Here is a 16,558-nt window from a genome sequence, read left to right as displayed (position 1 = left end):
TATACACACAGTTTATACACACAACAGTTGATTTACGGTTAAATTACCTTTCCTAGATGAACCATCCAGAGACTTTACTCTTGATGAATATGCCACTAAGACCTCAATCACTGACCTGACCCCTGACCTGGACTACTCTGTGTCCATAAACTCCTTTTATGGGTCAGAGGAGAGCATTCCCATCTTTGGACAACTGACCAGTAAGTACATTTTTCACAGTGGGTTTATTTAGATTGTTTGCAAAAAGTTCCGTCTTAAAATGTTTAATTGAAAAATGAAAGTTATTTCTGCATAAGACACAAACACAAGGACAGATTTCTTTAGAAATTAGTGTAGTTTCAGACGTTTTTGAACCTTTATAGTTTAAATCAGTACTGTAATGTTACACTAGCAGAACTGTAACATTACACAGGAAAGTAGGAATAAATCATTTGTTTACTGCCTCTTGAATTGCTTACTGTTTATAGCTAATGCAGCATAAAGAGATGTGTTAGTGGGAATGTGGTTTTGATCCTGCCGACCAGCTTTTATGATGTGTTGACTCTCCTGCCTTTTTCTGCTGTGAAAAAGCACACACTGAGGCAGGCAATGTGCGGTGCTAACTCACCAAGTGTTTCCTGTGTTTTAGTTCAGTCCAGTAACACCAGCGGACAAGTCAGGAAGCCACAGTCAGATGCAATCAGTGAGTATGTTTACTGGAGTTTCAACCAAAATATTTGAATATATTTTTTCCCCTTCATGACTGTCATCAAAATTCTTTTTTCCCATGAAATAATTTGGTTATGCGTACATTTTACCTTCTGTTGGGGTTGTTACTGGGGAAGCAGACAGAGACTGGGAGGGCTCATATTGGTTCCCATAATTGAAACCAGTTGTCGCATCAAGAAAAAAAGGATAGAAAGGCTTGAAGCTAGGAGACATGTGTTCTGTTATGCGTCATTGAGTGGAGGGGAGCAGAAGAGGGCTGTCAAGTTGTGCCATCTAGAGGCAAGTTATTAAAAGATGTGGCAGTTCTTAATATGATATCCCAAAATATCCAAACCGTCTTCTGCTCATGTCGTGAGACCACCACCCCCACCTCACCTGTTGATTCTTCTGGAAATTATACACACACTTCCAGACTCATTTAAACACAAATTCATGGTTAAGCACTCAGAACTTCTTTCACAACCACCCAAATTGTTCGACTAAACCCCTATTTTAATGCCTTCATTTTCATCATTAGGTCTGGGAATTCTGAGAAAAAATGTTGCCCTTTTAAGAATGAGGCTTATGACATGTGAGGAACTGAATTTAGAGTCAATGAGACCTAGGGGAAATGAGGATTAAAGTCCATCCACATAAGCTCTGCCAATTATTTCAATAGAGTCATCTTAAATGTTCCAGGGAATTTCATCTATGATTTAAAGCCCCGTAGGATTTGAAAGTATAAAAGTGAACATTGCTGGCGGAACCTCTGCTAAATGTTTAGTCTATAAAGCTCCATTTTTGCCTCTGTCTGCTAGAATGACTATACCAGCCCACTGTTTGGCACAGGCTGATATTTCCTTTGATGTCAGAATGCATATATCTGAGCCATCCAACTAACTGTCAAGGATTTTATTTTATTTAGACAGACAGGAGAAGAAATGGGCCAGTGTACAAAATATAGCTCCAAGGCCAAGCTGTTGCTGCCATACCTTTATTGACACATTTATGGCTTGGAAATTGGTTTGAGACACAAGGATGTGCTTTTTTTAGTTTAGTTTTTACAACAATTATTACTCTGTATTTCAACTTTTCCTAATCTGGCACAATCAAAACCTGCTACATTTACAAAAAGCGTTAATCACTAAACAAAACCTGCTATATTCTTTTTTTTCAATGGTCCTATTTCTGACCGACTCTTATTTCTCCACTCTTTTTCCCCAGAGTGTTCGGTCAGTGCAATAGCAGATTTGGTTTTTCTGGTGGATGGCTCATGGAGTGTAGGCAGAGAAAACTTTAAGCACATCCGTAGTTTCATTGGAGCCCTGGCAGGGGCCTTCGACATTGGCGTGGACAAGACCCGGGTGGCTGTGGTTCAGTACAGTACAGACACCCGAACAGAATTCCCCCTCACCCGTTACAACAGAAGAGGAGACCTGCTTCAAGCCATCAACTCCCTGCCATACAAAGGGGGAAATACTATGACAGGTAAGGTGTTTATTACAGGAGGTACACGCATGGAAAAGTTTGATCATTTGTAGATTTGTACTGTAATTGAGCCAATATGGGTTTGCATGCGTTTTGTAGATTTTATTTTATCATTTTTATGTGAAACATTAAAATGTCGAAAGCCCTGTGAATCGGAATATTACCTTGAAGTTAAAAATACACATACATTTCTTTCTTAAGGTGATGCCATAGATTACCTGCTGCAAAACATCTTTACGGAGGCAGCTGGATCCAGGAAAGCTTTTCCTAAGGTAGCCATGATCATCACTGATGGAAAATCCCAGGACCCAGTGGAGGAGTATGCTAAAAGGCTTAGGAACATTGGAGTGGAAATATTTGTCCTAGGTATGGTTTATTATTCAGTGTTTTGTTCAATAGTGTTCTTTCATTTGAATGTCTGCCTGTTCTTGGAAACCATTTGATTTTCCATTGATTGTTCATATCCATATTTGACTTGGTAAAAGTCAAATACTGTTGATGTTTCTAACATACGCAATACTCTAAAACCATCAACAGTGTACCACATCTGTATTGCAGCCACTGAGTAAAGAACATATGACTTGATGTAGTTCACATTTTCCCCCTCAGGTATCAAAGGAGCAGATGAGGATGAGCTTAGGGAAATTGCCTCCACACCTCACAGCAAACATGTGTACAATGTTCCCAACTTTGACCTGATCCAGGAGGTACAGAAAAAGATTATCACAGAGGTGTGCTCCGGTGTTGATGAGCAGCTCAGTGTTCTGGTCAGCGGAGAAGAAAGTAAGTCAAAAGATCTTAATCACATTAAGTAGTTACATTATATTGGGTTCTATGGCTTTGACATGAAATTGTCCTACTAGGATTGTCCTAATGGAAGATAGTACTGCCATTGTTAACTCACAGCCCGGCAAACATCTTGATGCTAAATACATCTTGAAAGCTCATGTAATTATACATTTCCTGCGAATTTTCCCAGTGGTGGAGCCAGCCTCTAACCTGCAAGTCACAGAAATTGCATCTAAGTCAATGAGGGTGACATGGGATCCCTCCCTGGGGGAAATCACGGGCTACAAGCTCACCCTCAACCCAATGCTACCTGGAATGAAACGCCAAGAGCTGTACATTGGGCCCACCCAGACATCCATCAATGTCCGTGACCTTTCCCCTGAGACTGAGTATGAGATTATCCTGAATGCCCTCAAAGGTCTGACTCCCAGTGAAGCCGTCATGGCAATGGAGAAGACCCAGCCTGTCAAGGTGTCAACAGGTAAGATGATTTGTTGTGCATGACATCTTTCTTTGACTATTCTTAGATATACTCAAAGTATCTTGTTCTTTATCCTGATTATTATGGAAAGGCCTTTAAATCATCCATTTCTTGACTTTTGGCAGAGTGCTCTCTGGGAGTGGATGTACAGGCTGATGTGGTTCTACTGGTTGATGGCTCGTACAGTATTGGATTACAAAACTTTGCCAAAGTCCGTGCCTTCTTGGAAGTTCTGGTCACTGCCTTTGACATTGGACACAACAAGGTCCAGATTAGCTTGGTCCAATATAGTCGCGATCCGCACACTGAGTTTGCACTTAACACCCACAATGACATTAATGCTGTTGTCAAAGCTGTGCGCACTTTCCCCTACCGTGGAGGCTCCACTAACACTGGCAAGGCCATGAACTATGTCAGGGAGAAGGTCTTTATACCTGCCCGTGGAGCGAGACAGAATGTCCCCCGCGTGATGGTCCTGATCACAGATGGAAAGTCATCAGACTCGTTTAAGGATGCGGCAACCAGCCTGAGGAATATTGATGTGGAGATCTTTGCTGTTGGTGTGAAGGATGCAGTGAGGTCAGAGCTGGAGGCCATTGCTAATCAACCATCAGACACTCACGTCTATGAGGTGGAGGACTTTGATGCCTTCCAGAGGATCTCCAAGGAGCTGACTCAGTCCATCTGTCTGAGGATTGAACAGGAGCTGCTCAACATCAAAAAGAGAAGTAAGTCGGAGGATAGAATATCTAAACGCAATAACTATGACCATGAGTGTAGCCACATGATATGCCTATAACTTCTTGGCATCAGTTTTGGATGACTACCATTTGCAAAGTATGATTGTAATGCCAATACTGTTCTTATTAGACACTGTACCATCTGACTTGTCAATTGGCCAGGCCTTTAGGAGTTGGTATTATGGCAACGAGCCAATGTAATTGAGAAAAAGTGAAACACAGCAGTATAATACAACATAAACTGCTGTAAGGCAAGGCACAAGCTACATTAAATCAACTCACTTGACCATAGCCTGCCAATAAACATACCAACCTTGTTAGATGAACAACGTTACAATAACGCTTTGCGTTTTATTGCTGCCAGTAATTGGAGGTAATGCCCATGGACATGCATGGGCAGAGAGGAGAAAGGAATAAAATATAGCTACAGTAGCTCCATAATTCTCACAGATTTACGGTTTAATATGATCATGGTAGTACTAATTTGAAACTTTTACATGACTTGGGCCTGTGCACTGCCTTTTAATGACATACATTCATAACAAGCAACCTTTTATTTTCAGGTCTATTTCCACCCACTGACTTGGCGTTTTCTGAGATTACCTCCAGAAGCTTCCGTACCACCTGGACAGCTCCTACTTCCAATGTCGTGTCTTACCTGGTGCGTTTCCGCAAGGCTGAAGACATCACCGGAGACTACGTTTCCATGGCAGTGCCGGGTGATACCACCACAGTCGTTCTGCCCCACCTATTCCCCCTTACTGCCTACGAGGTCAACGTCTTTGCACAGTATGACAAAGGAGACAGTTTCCCTTTGACTGGCGAAGAGACCACTCTAGAAGGTAAGAGAGATTTACTTGGATCATGCTGTAATAGTAATCAAAATGAGAATATCTGAGAATGTATTCATTTATTTATATAATAAACTTAATTAAACAAACAAACAACTTAATGCAAACACCAAATTTCAAGTCCTGAATGAAAAGGAGCAGAAAGAAAATTCATCTTCTGTAATCTGCCCCTCTTTCACAAAATATATTTAGAATCTAAAATGTTCTTTCCTTTTCAGAGCAAGGGACAGTACGAAACCTACGAGTTACAGAGGAGACAACCAACAGTTTCCGGGTGTCATGGCAAGCTGCTCCAGGTTCAGTGATCAGATATCGTCTGTCCTATGTCGCACAGAGTGGTACTGGGGAAATACTAGAGGCCCAAACCATTGGACCGGAGACTACCATAGTTCTCCAAGAGCTCTTCCCTATTACCACCTACAGTGTGTCTGTGTCTGCTGAGTATGCTACAGGTGTAGGGAACGAGATGCAAATAGATGGAACCACCAAGGAAGGTGAGTCAGGAAAACTACATCTTCTTTGGAGCTATGTGGAGCTTGGGTTTCTGCACAATAGATATGAATTAGTGTCTGATCCATTTTTGTTTGCTTTCAGTCCGTGGTTCTCCTCGTGACCTTCGCGTATTTGACGAGAAAATATCTACAATGAAGCTTGCATGGCAGGCTGCTCCAGGAAATGTCCTTCAGTACCGCATTGCCTTCAAACCTGCCGAAGGCGGTGACAGGAAGGAGATATCCGTCAAGGGAGATACTACCCAGGCTGTGCTGAAGAACCTCCAACCAGCTACTGAATATGAGCTGTTTGTTAGTGCTCGCTACTCTTCTGGTTTAGGTGATCCTCTTCTGGGCACAGGAACCACTTTAGAAGGTAAGGGAGAATGTTAAATTGCTAATATTTGATTTGAAACCTTTGAAACAAGGTAGGAGTATTTCTATGGCCAATGTGTGAAAGAAATGTGAGGCATGCTTTGTGGCTGTTGGCTTAGCAAGTGGGTACTGCTGAGTGGACAAATGAATTATTGTGTTCAGCTTTTTTTAAGATGCAAGGAAAATCTGAGATTTAGGCATGTACATGTGCTGTTTTCAATTATTGTTTATATTATATTAAGTTAATGAGAGCCTGCATGATGTAAACCCAGTGAAATAAGGCCAGTTGTCTCCCACCAAGTCCCCCAAGAATGTACCATCTGGTATTTCTCACATCAGAATTAAGGAAGTTGAGCTTTTACTTTGCAAGGTTGGTTGAGTATATGGGCTGTGGTTAGAGGGGAAAAGACAGGAATGTGGCACTTGATGTAATTCTTTTGGCGTAGGTTTGGGTGGCTTTGCCGCCCATGAAGGCAGTGAGATGGAAATGGGTGGGGGATGCTTGTAAACCTAGAGAACTTATGAAATGTCTTGGAACAGACGTTGACAGCCATATGCCTGCCGGGTAATACCTTTACATCTTGGCCTGTCTGAGACATAGAATGTGTTGTTTTACAGTGGTTTATAAGACATATTTGGAATTTTGAGTGTCAAATATTATTACATTTTTTGAATGTATAATAACTGATTAGTGACCTTCTCAAATTTAGTGCATCTGACAATGGTCATCACACTATGGGTTACCTGGGTTAACTAAAGCCAAAGATACAAATCTGTGATTGAGCATCTTTTTCCTGTCTATAGATATTTATAGGCAGGGGGGAGGTCTTCTGTTGTCTTCACACAGAGTCGGAGGAGAGATTGTTGTAGTGTCACACCACAGGAAAGGAAGTCAAAAAGATCTCTTTTGAGAGAGAAGGGGGAGGTTTTAGCTCTGGGGCACAAACCAACAACCAGGGTATTGAATATCACAGAGGAGAATTTATCTGGCTTTCAGTCAGTTCCATTTATGGCTGCTTAACCAGTAAACTATGATATCAGAAGAGCCTACCTGACCATGTATTTTATTATAGTGGGGAGTTAGCCTCGCTATGCTGTGCTGTATGGAATGATCTTTAATAGCCTGGGCTGTGCATTAGACTGAGGATTAGAGAACAGCAATATAAAAAACAACTACTTTACTTTGTTTTAGTCAAACTTGTGTGCACCAAGATGAAAACAGCACAGTGGCTGTCTCTAATCGTGTCCGTGCTTAGCTCAACCTGAAAAGACTTCTCTTTGAAAGCAGTTTGCGCTCACGGACACACCAAAGCTATTCTATTCATCATAATAGAAAGAGTGGAGTTCTTGTTCCTTGATGTCGCCTCCTTACACTCCTGGCAGTAGTGCGAGGTCCTCAGTGACGGGCCTGTCTCTATTTAACAGGGACATTTATTGCAGACCACATGGACATGTGCGCTAGGTTGAGTAAGAGAACTTTGGCTCAAACTGTGTCCTGTAGAAGTTTTTCAACCATGAATTGACAACTGGAATAATGCATGTCTGTTTACATTTTGATGAGTGCAAGAATGTGAAAAGAAAAGTTTGTTTTGCTATGTTTTCCTCTGGTCCAACATTGACCAAAGGACTTGTGTTTATTCATTTTCCACATGTCAAATCTGTGCTGTCATCAACCATACACCCCCACAGGAAAACATCTCCATGACAAAGCACTTTGTTTAGCCAACTTTATATAGCTGTCATGACGTCAAGAAGCCTCAACACTGATCTCATTGTTTTGAGTGCCACTCACTTTGAGTGACTCTCTCTGTGAAGTCCATGTAGGCGAGAACTGGAAGAGTGTCTTGCACAAAGTCATCCCTTGTGGCTAACAGTGCATGGTAGCCAACACAGAAGCCTTGAGTAGGACAGAATTATAACATCCTGAAATGAGTCAGAAGGAGGACAAAGTAGGTGTCATAGCGAATGCTTAGACGAATGTCCCAAATGTTGATATTATACACAAACATAGCAAACATGATTTACTTAAGAAGAGGGAGTTTTATCCAGCATGTGGAAGATGTTACCTAAGAGGACCTTAAAAGCTGTGTGAGCTGTCTGGTCATAGGGAGAACTGTCTGTTTTTCTTCTCCCTGGGTGGGGCAACAGACAGGAAGAGGCACAGAGAGAGGGCTAGGAGGGGTAGAAAAAAGGGTTCTTCAAAGTGTGAACCAGAATGCTTCAGGGTGGATAAAAAGCTCAGCCCATAACTGAGGGTTCATATGTTCAGCCCCTGAAGCAGCCATTGCACCAATACCTCAAACAGTTAACTACTTGCGTGACACAGCAAATGTTTTCACATGTGTTAGAGGCGATTATTTTACTATCTTTAACTTTGAGAGCAGCACAACAGCAGGTGAAACTGGAGCATATTGATGTAATTTCCTTTTTAAACTCATGCCTTTGGGAAGTTTTAGGTAGTGGTACCGCCAGACTGTTTTTCTCCACCACTCTAAAGGTCCTTTGAGGTAATAGGCCAGAGGCAGGCAACCTTGGCACAAAGACAATGAACGGTTCATCTTTGTGGCGCAGATGTATGTTTTAGTGAACCAAGAGCAATAAAGGAGGGGAAGGGGGCCAGTGCTGAGATGGCACTTTGAAGGAACAAATTATTTGCTGCAGTGATTTTGGAGTTCACTTACTATGTCTATGGAGTGGGTGATCCAACAGCCATATAAAATGATTAGGATAATTTTCAGAGCATGAGCTGGTAGTGTTTCATGTGCATTTTGTTAGCCTGCGGGCATTTTGATGTAAGTGTAGTCATTTATTATATTTTCAAGCTTCAGGCGTCTTTGGCTGCAGATGTGAAGGTTATGTCAGCACATGCACGGCAGGAAATCTCTTAGCTGATCGTGAGTTGTGTCATATGTGGTTTTTCAAAAAAATTGGGTGAGGCCTTAATGTGAGTTTGTGATCTGGTCTTGTCCAAAGTTGTAATTTGAGACTACCCTTCTTCTTGAAGGGTGAGATACAGTTTGGTGGGTTGAGAAGGAAAGTAAGATAAGGACATGTTAAAATCAGCATGAAATTATTGTAATATTATTGTATTGCTTGTACACATCTTTATAGAGGCCTCTTTAACTCTTCTATTTAACAACCCAAAAAAAGAAATACTGGTTGTAACCAAACATCAAATGAAAAAAATGACAATTTATACAGTGATATTGTGAAAATGCATATATTACATGCAAACCAAAGCTTTTGCTAGGTCTGTGGACCATGTGTTTTATGTATGTGGGCTTTGCTTCCAGAAGTGGCCCCTAAGCTTGTCTGCAAGTACTGATGAAAAGTGAGCCACTATCTGCAGAAGTCATTATCTTGTGATCCTTCCCCACTTGGTTCACACACAGCCGGAAAAGTCAGTCAAGTTCATCCTTTGCCTTTGGCAAGGATAACCCTTTTGATAAACTGATCAGGGTATATATATATATATAAGTGGCCCACACTGTTTTAATGGTCCTTCCAAAATCTGGAACTCTACATTAGTTTGTGGTCGTGGCCATTACTCTTCATATCTGGCCTCCGCTTTCAAGGTACAGATCGCTCTGCTTGGCAGGCAGGGTTGCTGCTGTTATTGCTGTTCAGATCAGTTTACAATTCATCTGTAATAGATGGATGCTGAGAAGGTCTCATAGGGTGACAAATAGACACCATGGCTACCTTTTATGCTGTACAGTTGCTTAACATTTAAAAATGATCATGCATTACACTTTTGGTACATTTGTGATGCATCTCATTTTTTGCATTTGGCCTTTTTGTTAAACTTTATTTGGTGAGGTTTGATGAATGAGGTTTGAGAGAGACCACCCAGCTGCACTGCTCTGTCTGCCATTAGGTGCTGGCATGTAGGGGCTTAGGGGCTTGATACAGGATCAGGATCCCAGAGGTTGTGTGGGAGGCTATGTGTGGCAGTGTATCCTCCTGTGGTAGATGCAGCTCCTCTTTATGGCAGCCAGACCTGAGTGTTGAGAGTCCATCTCAACATGAGCATTTTTCTCAGCCAAGCATGTGCTGGCTGCCCATCACGAAACACCACCACAAAATTCCCTCCACTGTATTTCTGTGCCTTTCCTCCTTTCATGATCATCTCTCAAGAAAAGTGAGTGAAGGGGAGAAAGGGAGAGCGCAACATCTGCAATTGTAGCAAATACACTTTTGCAGATCGGGTTTCCTCTGTTTCGATGGAAAATTAAAGTGCAGCCGGGAGAGGCGCTGAGGATATGTGATTTATGATTAGTTTTGCAGAGATTTTTCCAACAGTCTCTGATCATGAAGGGAGAAAATCAGGTTGTTCGAACAGATCCTGAGGGGTTAAAGCAGAGACAGATGAATGATTATTCATGGTTTAGCGCTGGGGTTCTTAGTTTTGTCCATTGTGTGTCTCGCTCACTTCCTCAAACCTCCATATATCTGCATTGGAAATCAACACCACCTGGACAAAGCCAGCCAGGGCTGGAGCTCCCTGAAGCATTTTTGTACCTTTGCACTAACACTACCATCTTAGTTCAATTATTATGCATCAGAGCAGCTCAAAACAAAGTAAACTTGAGGAAATTCTTTAGGTAAACAAAAGTAAAGCTATAGTGCTTCTTGTTTTCCGTTTCTGTATCCATTACGCAGAGGCTGACTCTGTTTATAATGCTGTTCCTCTTTCTTTTTTTTTTAATCTACAGAGCTTGGTTCACCGAGAGACTTGGTGACCAAAGACGTCACTGACACCAGTTTTGCTGTGTCTTGGGCCGCGGCCCCCGGTAATGTTCGTCAGTATCGGATCAAGTGGATGTCTCTGTTCACTGAAGAGGCCGGAGAAAAGACCATACAAGGAGACACCACAGCCACAGTTCTGGAGGGTCTCACCCCAGAGACACGTTATCAGGTCTCTGTGTTTGCTGGATATGGCAGTGGAGAGGGTCAGCCATTGGTTGGAGAGGAAACCACGGATGGTTAGTTACTTTACCTACTTTAACTCTTCCACCATACACTTATTCCCTATCCTTCACTTCTCTCCCCTCTTCATTTTCTACATCTGCGCCCTTCTTTCTTTTTCTTGGTGTTTTTCCAATGCTTTCCTCCTCTCTTTTTTTCCTGTTGTGAGTTTCTGAATGTCTCATCTTGGGGTTACCTAGAAAGTGTGAAGCTAAGGTAAGTGTGATTTAACTCTACGCCCATAAAAGCATTAAGGCAATAAAAGCTCTATGACCACAAAGGGACAGTTGCACTTTTCTTCCATGTGTAACTGTTAAGAAGATCATTTGCAGGACTGCAGTCCAAGAATGCAGGACTAGACATTCTTGTCATAAACACATATATCACATCGTTTCATATGGCTGTGAAGTTAGAGATATAGGAGATCATTACTATGAAAAATGGCGCAGTGACACAGGTTTAAATAAAAATGATCCAGGAAATACAATCTCGCTGAAAGTCCCATTTTTGGGTGTTATGTAGAAACAGAGATCTGTCACCAACACTTAACTGTGTTGAGCTAAGAGATAACGTAGCTGTTGGCATTCGCCTGAGCCATCAAGAATATAGTCTTCGCATGCACATCTTTAAGACTGTGCGTGTTAATATGTATGTGCAGAGGTGACGTAATGTCCAGCACACCTGCACCCGGTTTTCATGGGAGATGCAGGACAGATAGACACTGGCCTCTCCCTTGTTAGACTGCACTCATGCTTGGATGAGAAAAGCACATTGAGCGGAAAATCGCACCAGTTGGGAGGGAATTTATCCACCAGTTTGTGAAATGGAATGTTTTCAAGGAAAAATAGTTCCAACCATCATTATTGTTTATTGATTCTGGCAAGCAAGAAATGTGGCATATACACTGAACACAACCATGAGGCAGCTTTGTCAACCAAAATGTTCACTTTGCTCATTCCTTTCTTCGCTTTACACCCACTATCTGTTGCTCTCTTTTCTCATGCTCTACACAAATCACAGGTCTCTTTAGGCTGAGCCACACACGGCAAACTTGGATGCGCTGCTTTTTTTCCGTTAATAAAAGTCATCCCTCTGAAGTAGTTTTCTGAATATTTTCCGCAGCTCATTTCGAGGTCTCTGACAATTCACACTTGCCCTTCCTGCTCTGAAAATAAGAAACACTCTGTTGAGCACAATGGAAAATGAGAACTGTGGCTTCGCTCAAATTCACAAGACATCCGAGTCTGGCTCCCCAACCCGCCAACTAAACATGATCAATCATGTCAATTTGAGCCTGTTTAATGTATACTTCTGAAAATCTGAAATATTTGGGCAAGTTTGTGTCCACACGCATGTGGAAACTGAGCAGAAATCCATATGAAAGACTGTGAGGTAGCCAAGCATGTTACTGTTTAGTTTACTTACCAGCAGGACAGGAAAGCCATGCTGCTTATATTTCCAAAGGTATACTGGAAAAATACGTGGTTAAGCACACATTTAGCCCAGATTCCCACCTGAACAAGGCCCAAAAGCTACATTTTCCCTCAGACCATCCATTCGCCATTTCTCCTCTTTTAACCTTTGTTCCTTTATTCCCCTCCTTGCAGTCTCAGCCGCTAGCAGAACGATTGTTGTCTCTGAAGAGACAGAGAAGAGCATGAAGGTGACATGGCAACCAGCCCCTGGAAATGTACTCAACTACCGCGTTACCTACAAACCCAAGGAAGGAGGCCGCCAGCTAGCAGCCAAGGTCCCCGGCGGCACCAATTTTACTGTGCTGAGACGCCTTACCCCCCTTACCACCTATGACATCACTGTTCTGCCTGTTTACCGTTCAGGAGAAGGCAAAGCAAGGCAAGGCGAAGGAACAACATGTACGTTGGTTTATCATTCACTAAACCGCAAATGTTGCTCTTTCTGTTGCCAAGTTTAGGAAAAGTTTGATTATCCATTACAAACTTAACCACATCCTTATAACATTCATAACCATCTCATCTCATACTAAATGATTAAAGAAATATCTCAGTACTTAAGTGTTCTTTTCCTCATTATAAAGTACTTGGAATAGTTCATCATTCAATTCTGTATCATTTAGTCAATCTACGCTTTTCTCTTCTCGCCCTAGTGTCGCCTTACAAAGGTCCTAGAAACCTCCAGACTTCAGAGCCCGCTAAGACCAGTTTCCGTGTAACCTGGGACCATGCTCCTGGCGATGTCAAGGGCTACAAAGTCACTTTCCACCCTGTAGGCGAAGACATTGACCTGGGACAACTTCTGGTTGGTCCTTATGACAACACTGTGGTGTTAGAGGAGCTCAGGTTTGGCTGATTTCTCATTTTGAATCTCATTGTCATATGAACTTTGAACAAAATTCTCCAGTATATCATGTACAAAATAATAATCTAAGATCTTTTTTTTTTTTTGGTCTACAGAGCTGGTACCAAATACAGCGTGAGTGTGTTTGGTATGTTTGATGGAGGAGAGAGTATGCCATTGGCTGGAGAGGAGAAAACTACTCTCTCTGATGAGCCTGAGCCTCCTCCTTATGAGGCACCAGGTAAAATATCTAATATTCTACTATACAAGCCACATATATGTATATATAAATATATTATAGAAAGAAAAAAAGAAACAGATTAAGCATTTTTATTCTAAAACTTAGTAGAACATGAACAACTGAACTGAACATTCTGTTACTCAACTGTCATCACCTTTAAGGCAGCGTCTCCAGTATGTCATGTCTCTGGGCATCAACAGTCCAACATTGGAGACCGTATCACATAGTAGATTTTTGCTAAGGAAAATAGGCTCTAAACCCATGCCCCATAAAAGCTGAAGTGTTTCCCTGAATGCCTTTCCTCAAAGCTAATTGTCTCGCGAAATAACAGATGTAATGGCTATTTCATCTGTCTGCCCTTTTCTCGCTTTCATCATTGTGACACTTTGGGCTTCCGCTTTTTATTTCCAGTCCGAAGTACAGGCCAGTGTAGATTCGAGCCCTTCGCGTTTAATCTGTTTGCAGTTATAAAATGTTTTTACTACCTCATGAGTCAGAGCGAAAGTGAGAAAAGAGGAAAAATATTGTGTTTGCTGGAAGGAACTGGAAAGGTCAGCTTGACCGCTTCTATTAAGGAGGCAGGCCCGGTCCTGATAAGGAGGCAGACGCAGATTAGGTGACAGCTCCAGAAGATAAATTAGAGGAGGTGAGAGAATCTCACTGCCCCATGTATCATCTTTTGACAACAGGCCAGTTCTCAACAAATCTCTGGAGCTTGAGGGCAAAGAAAGTTGACGGTGTGGCAAAGTCCTAAGTAACATTCTCTTGTATTCCTTGTCCTAATGTACCTTTTACATAATTTTTCCCTTTTACATTTTTTATCCTAGCCAATGGATAGTCAGCAGTCTCAGATATTATTCCTTCTTTGGACAGCTTCTTGCACCTCTGCAGGCTTTCTCTGTAGTCTCTCTTTCTATCAGGCTAAGCTTGACATCTGGTTGTATGTCATGGGGCCTGGGTTTGGGTTTTCTGTGTGAGCAAACCAATCTGTAAATCAAACATGTAACCTGTTTTCAGTTGCAGACAGTGGCAGTTAGTGCAACATCTGCCTATCTCCAATGCACATCTGCAGCCCTCTTTTAGGTACAGAGGATCGGATGCCTTCCATATCATCACACAGATGTTTGGAAAAACAGGATCTGATTATTACCTTGCTGCTCTGGAGGGCACAGTAATATCTCCCATGGAGGCCTTTGATATGTCACAGGCCATTAAGGGTGTACTCGCCTGATTTGCTCCTGCGACTAACTCGTGGATCTGAAAAGAACAACCGAGGGAAATACTGCCTCGACATGCCACAAGACGAGAAGATAATAATTACAACACCTGGAAAATAAAAGTTATCTGATAAAAAAACCTTCAGAAAAAATGGAATGTTTTACTGCTTGCTTGTGAATATGTTGTTTGTTTAGCACCTTGGGACATGTTTTAATGTTATTTAGTTTGGTTCAATGCCTAAAATGAAATTGTATGTCATAGACCTCTTCTCCTCTTCTTTCCTTTACCTCTCACACCTCTTTGAGCGCCTCTTTCATTGCACTTCACCACACGCACCACAGTGTGTACATGAACATGGACTTCTCTTTTGTTTATCTCTTTTGTTTTTACCTTTCAATTTCGTCCCATTTAAAACACTGACATGTTGCCCTCTCAGAGGTGAGGTGTAAGACCAATGCACAAGCTGACATTGTGCTGCTGGTGGATGGCTCCTGGAGTATCGGACGTCTCAACTTCAAGACCATTCGAGCCTTCATCGCCCGTATGGTGGGAGTCTTTGACATTGGCCCTGAAAGAGTCCAAATTGGTGGGTGTACCCAGAATTAGAGAATTTACAGTCAACTGGTTATTACTAATAAAACAAAAAGAGGTCTCTTTGCATTTGTATAACAAATGTTTTTTTTGGTTTCTTCAGGTCTTGCTCAGTACAGTGGCGACCCAAAGACTGAATGGCACTTGGATGCTCATCAAACCCGGGACTCTCTCCTGGATGCTGTAGCTAACCTGCCCTACAAGGGAGGAAACACCCTGACTGGTATCTATTTATTTAAAGTAGCAGCAATGCCACTTTGACTTCTACAAGCACAGTAGTAAATTTGTGTAATGTGCGACTATCAGGATGAAAAATGAACTTTGATGTCTTCATTGCAGGTCTGGCTTTGAACTATCTACTCCAGAACAATTTCAAAGAGAATGTTGGGATGCGACCCAACTCTAGAAAGATCGGTGTGTTGATCACTGATGGCAAATCCCAGGACGATGTCATCCTCAACTCTCAGAACTTGCGCGATCAGGACATTGAGCTCTATGCCATCGGTAAGTGAAGATCAGTTCTGTGCGTCTGCACAAACTCATTGTATGAAGTCAAATTGTCTTATGTATCAAAGGGCTGATGGCTACTGTCTACCTTATTGCTCTTTAGGTGTGAAGAATGCTGATGAGAATGAGTTGAGATCCATTGCCTCTGATCCAGATAGTATTCACATGTACAACGTTGCCGACTTCTCCTTCCTGCTGGACATCGTTGACAACCTTACTGATAACCTCTGTAACAGTGTCAAGGGTCCAGGTATGTATGAGCTTACATCAAAGTATGCACACAGCTGACTGATCAAAGTAAATTAATTACTGTGGAACAGTACACCGGATTGCAAGGACAGACGCCAACTGCTTAATTCCTAGACATTTGATAAGTAATATAAATATGGTGTATACAGTCATACATGTCTGGCCCACCATGGAAAGCAACACCAGAAGCAAAGAACCAGTCAAGCTTTTGGAAATAATTGCAAATCTATTATTTTCTTCTTCCCCTAATATTCTTTCTGCCTCCCTGGAATAGGAAAGTGTCTGCTCCCTAATCAAATTAAAGAGCTGCTATTGGAAACTGTAGGGGAACTCCTTGGAGAGGATATGGCTTTATAGTCTTGATGAGTGCTGTGGCGTGTACAAGATTCTGTTAGTACTTGTTACTAAATAGGCTTTTATCTGTTGCCACATTTATTTATTTTTTCCAATTTCCTTATATATCCGAATATCAAATAACCATGAAACTGCTCAGAAATGTAAAGTTTATAAAAAATGCACAGATGGTGGAACAGTCATGCTTTTGCATGACTATGTATAATGTTCAC

General features: G+C 41.8%; 1 protein-coding gene across 4 annotated transcripts in view; it reads left to right on the top strand.

Annotated features, from left to right (window-relative positions):
- col12a1a (collagen, type XII, alpha 1a) overlaps positions 1-16,558 on the top strand; it is a 56,521-nt gene that overhangs the window by 5,557 nt on the left and 34,406 nt on the right. For 3 of the 4 annotated variants that reach the window (XM_078276956.1, XM_078276955.1, XM_078276957.1), the window contains exons 4-21: positions 57-200; positions 629-682; positions 1,912-2,175; positions 2,377-2,541; positions 2,785-2,958; positions 3,155-3,445; positions 3,571-4,173; positions 4,749-5,027; positions 5,255-5,530; positions 5,631-5,903; positions 10,618-10,887; positions 12,478-12,744; positions 12,996-13,188; positions 13,303-13,427; positions 15,082-15,231; positions 15,340-15,459; positions 15,576-15,740; positions 15,847-15,993. In XM_078276956.1, coding sequence (XP_078133082.1) covers positions 57-200; positions 629-682; positions 1,912-2,175; positions 2,377-2,541; positions 2,785-2,958; positions 3,155-3,445; positions 3,571-4,173; positions 4,749-5,027; positions 5,255-5,530; positions 5,631-5,903; positions 10,618-10,887; positions 12,478-12,744; positions 12,996-13,188; positions 13,303-13,427; positions 15,082-15,231; positions 15,340-15,459; positions 15,576-15,740; positions 15,847-15,993 — 3,960 coding nt within the window. The remainder of the gene's footprint in view (positions 1-56; positions 201-628; positions 683-1,911; positions 2,176-2,376; positions 2,542-2,784; positions 2,959-3,154; positions 3,446-3,570; positions 4,174-4,748; positions 5,028-5,254; positions 5,531-5,630; positions 5,904-10,617; positions 10,888-12,477; positions 12,745-12,995; positions 13,189-13,302; positions 13,428-15,081; positions 15,232-15,339; positions 15,460-15,575; positions 15,741-15,846; positions 15,994-16,558) is intronic. The other variant, XM_078276958.1, reaches the window with a different exon arrangement.

This window comes from Sander vitreus, chromosome 20 (assembly GCF_031162955.1).
Source record: "Sander vitreus isolate 19-12246 chromosome 20, sanVit1, whole genome shotgun sequence".
In the NCBI taxonomy this organism is placed as follows: Eukaryota; Metazoa; Chordata; class Actinopteri; order Perciformes; family Percidae; genus Sander; species Sander vitreus.
The sequence above is the reverse complement of the archived record's forward strand: the minus strand, read 5'-3'. Positions and strand labels throughout refer to the sequence as shown.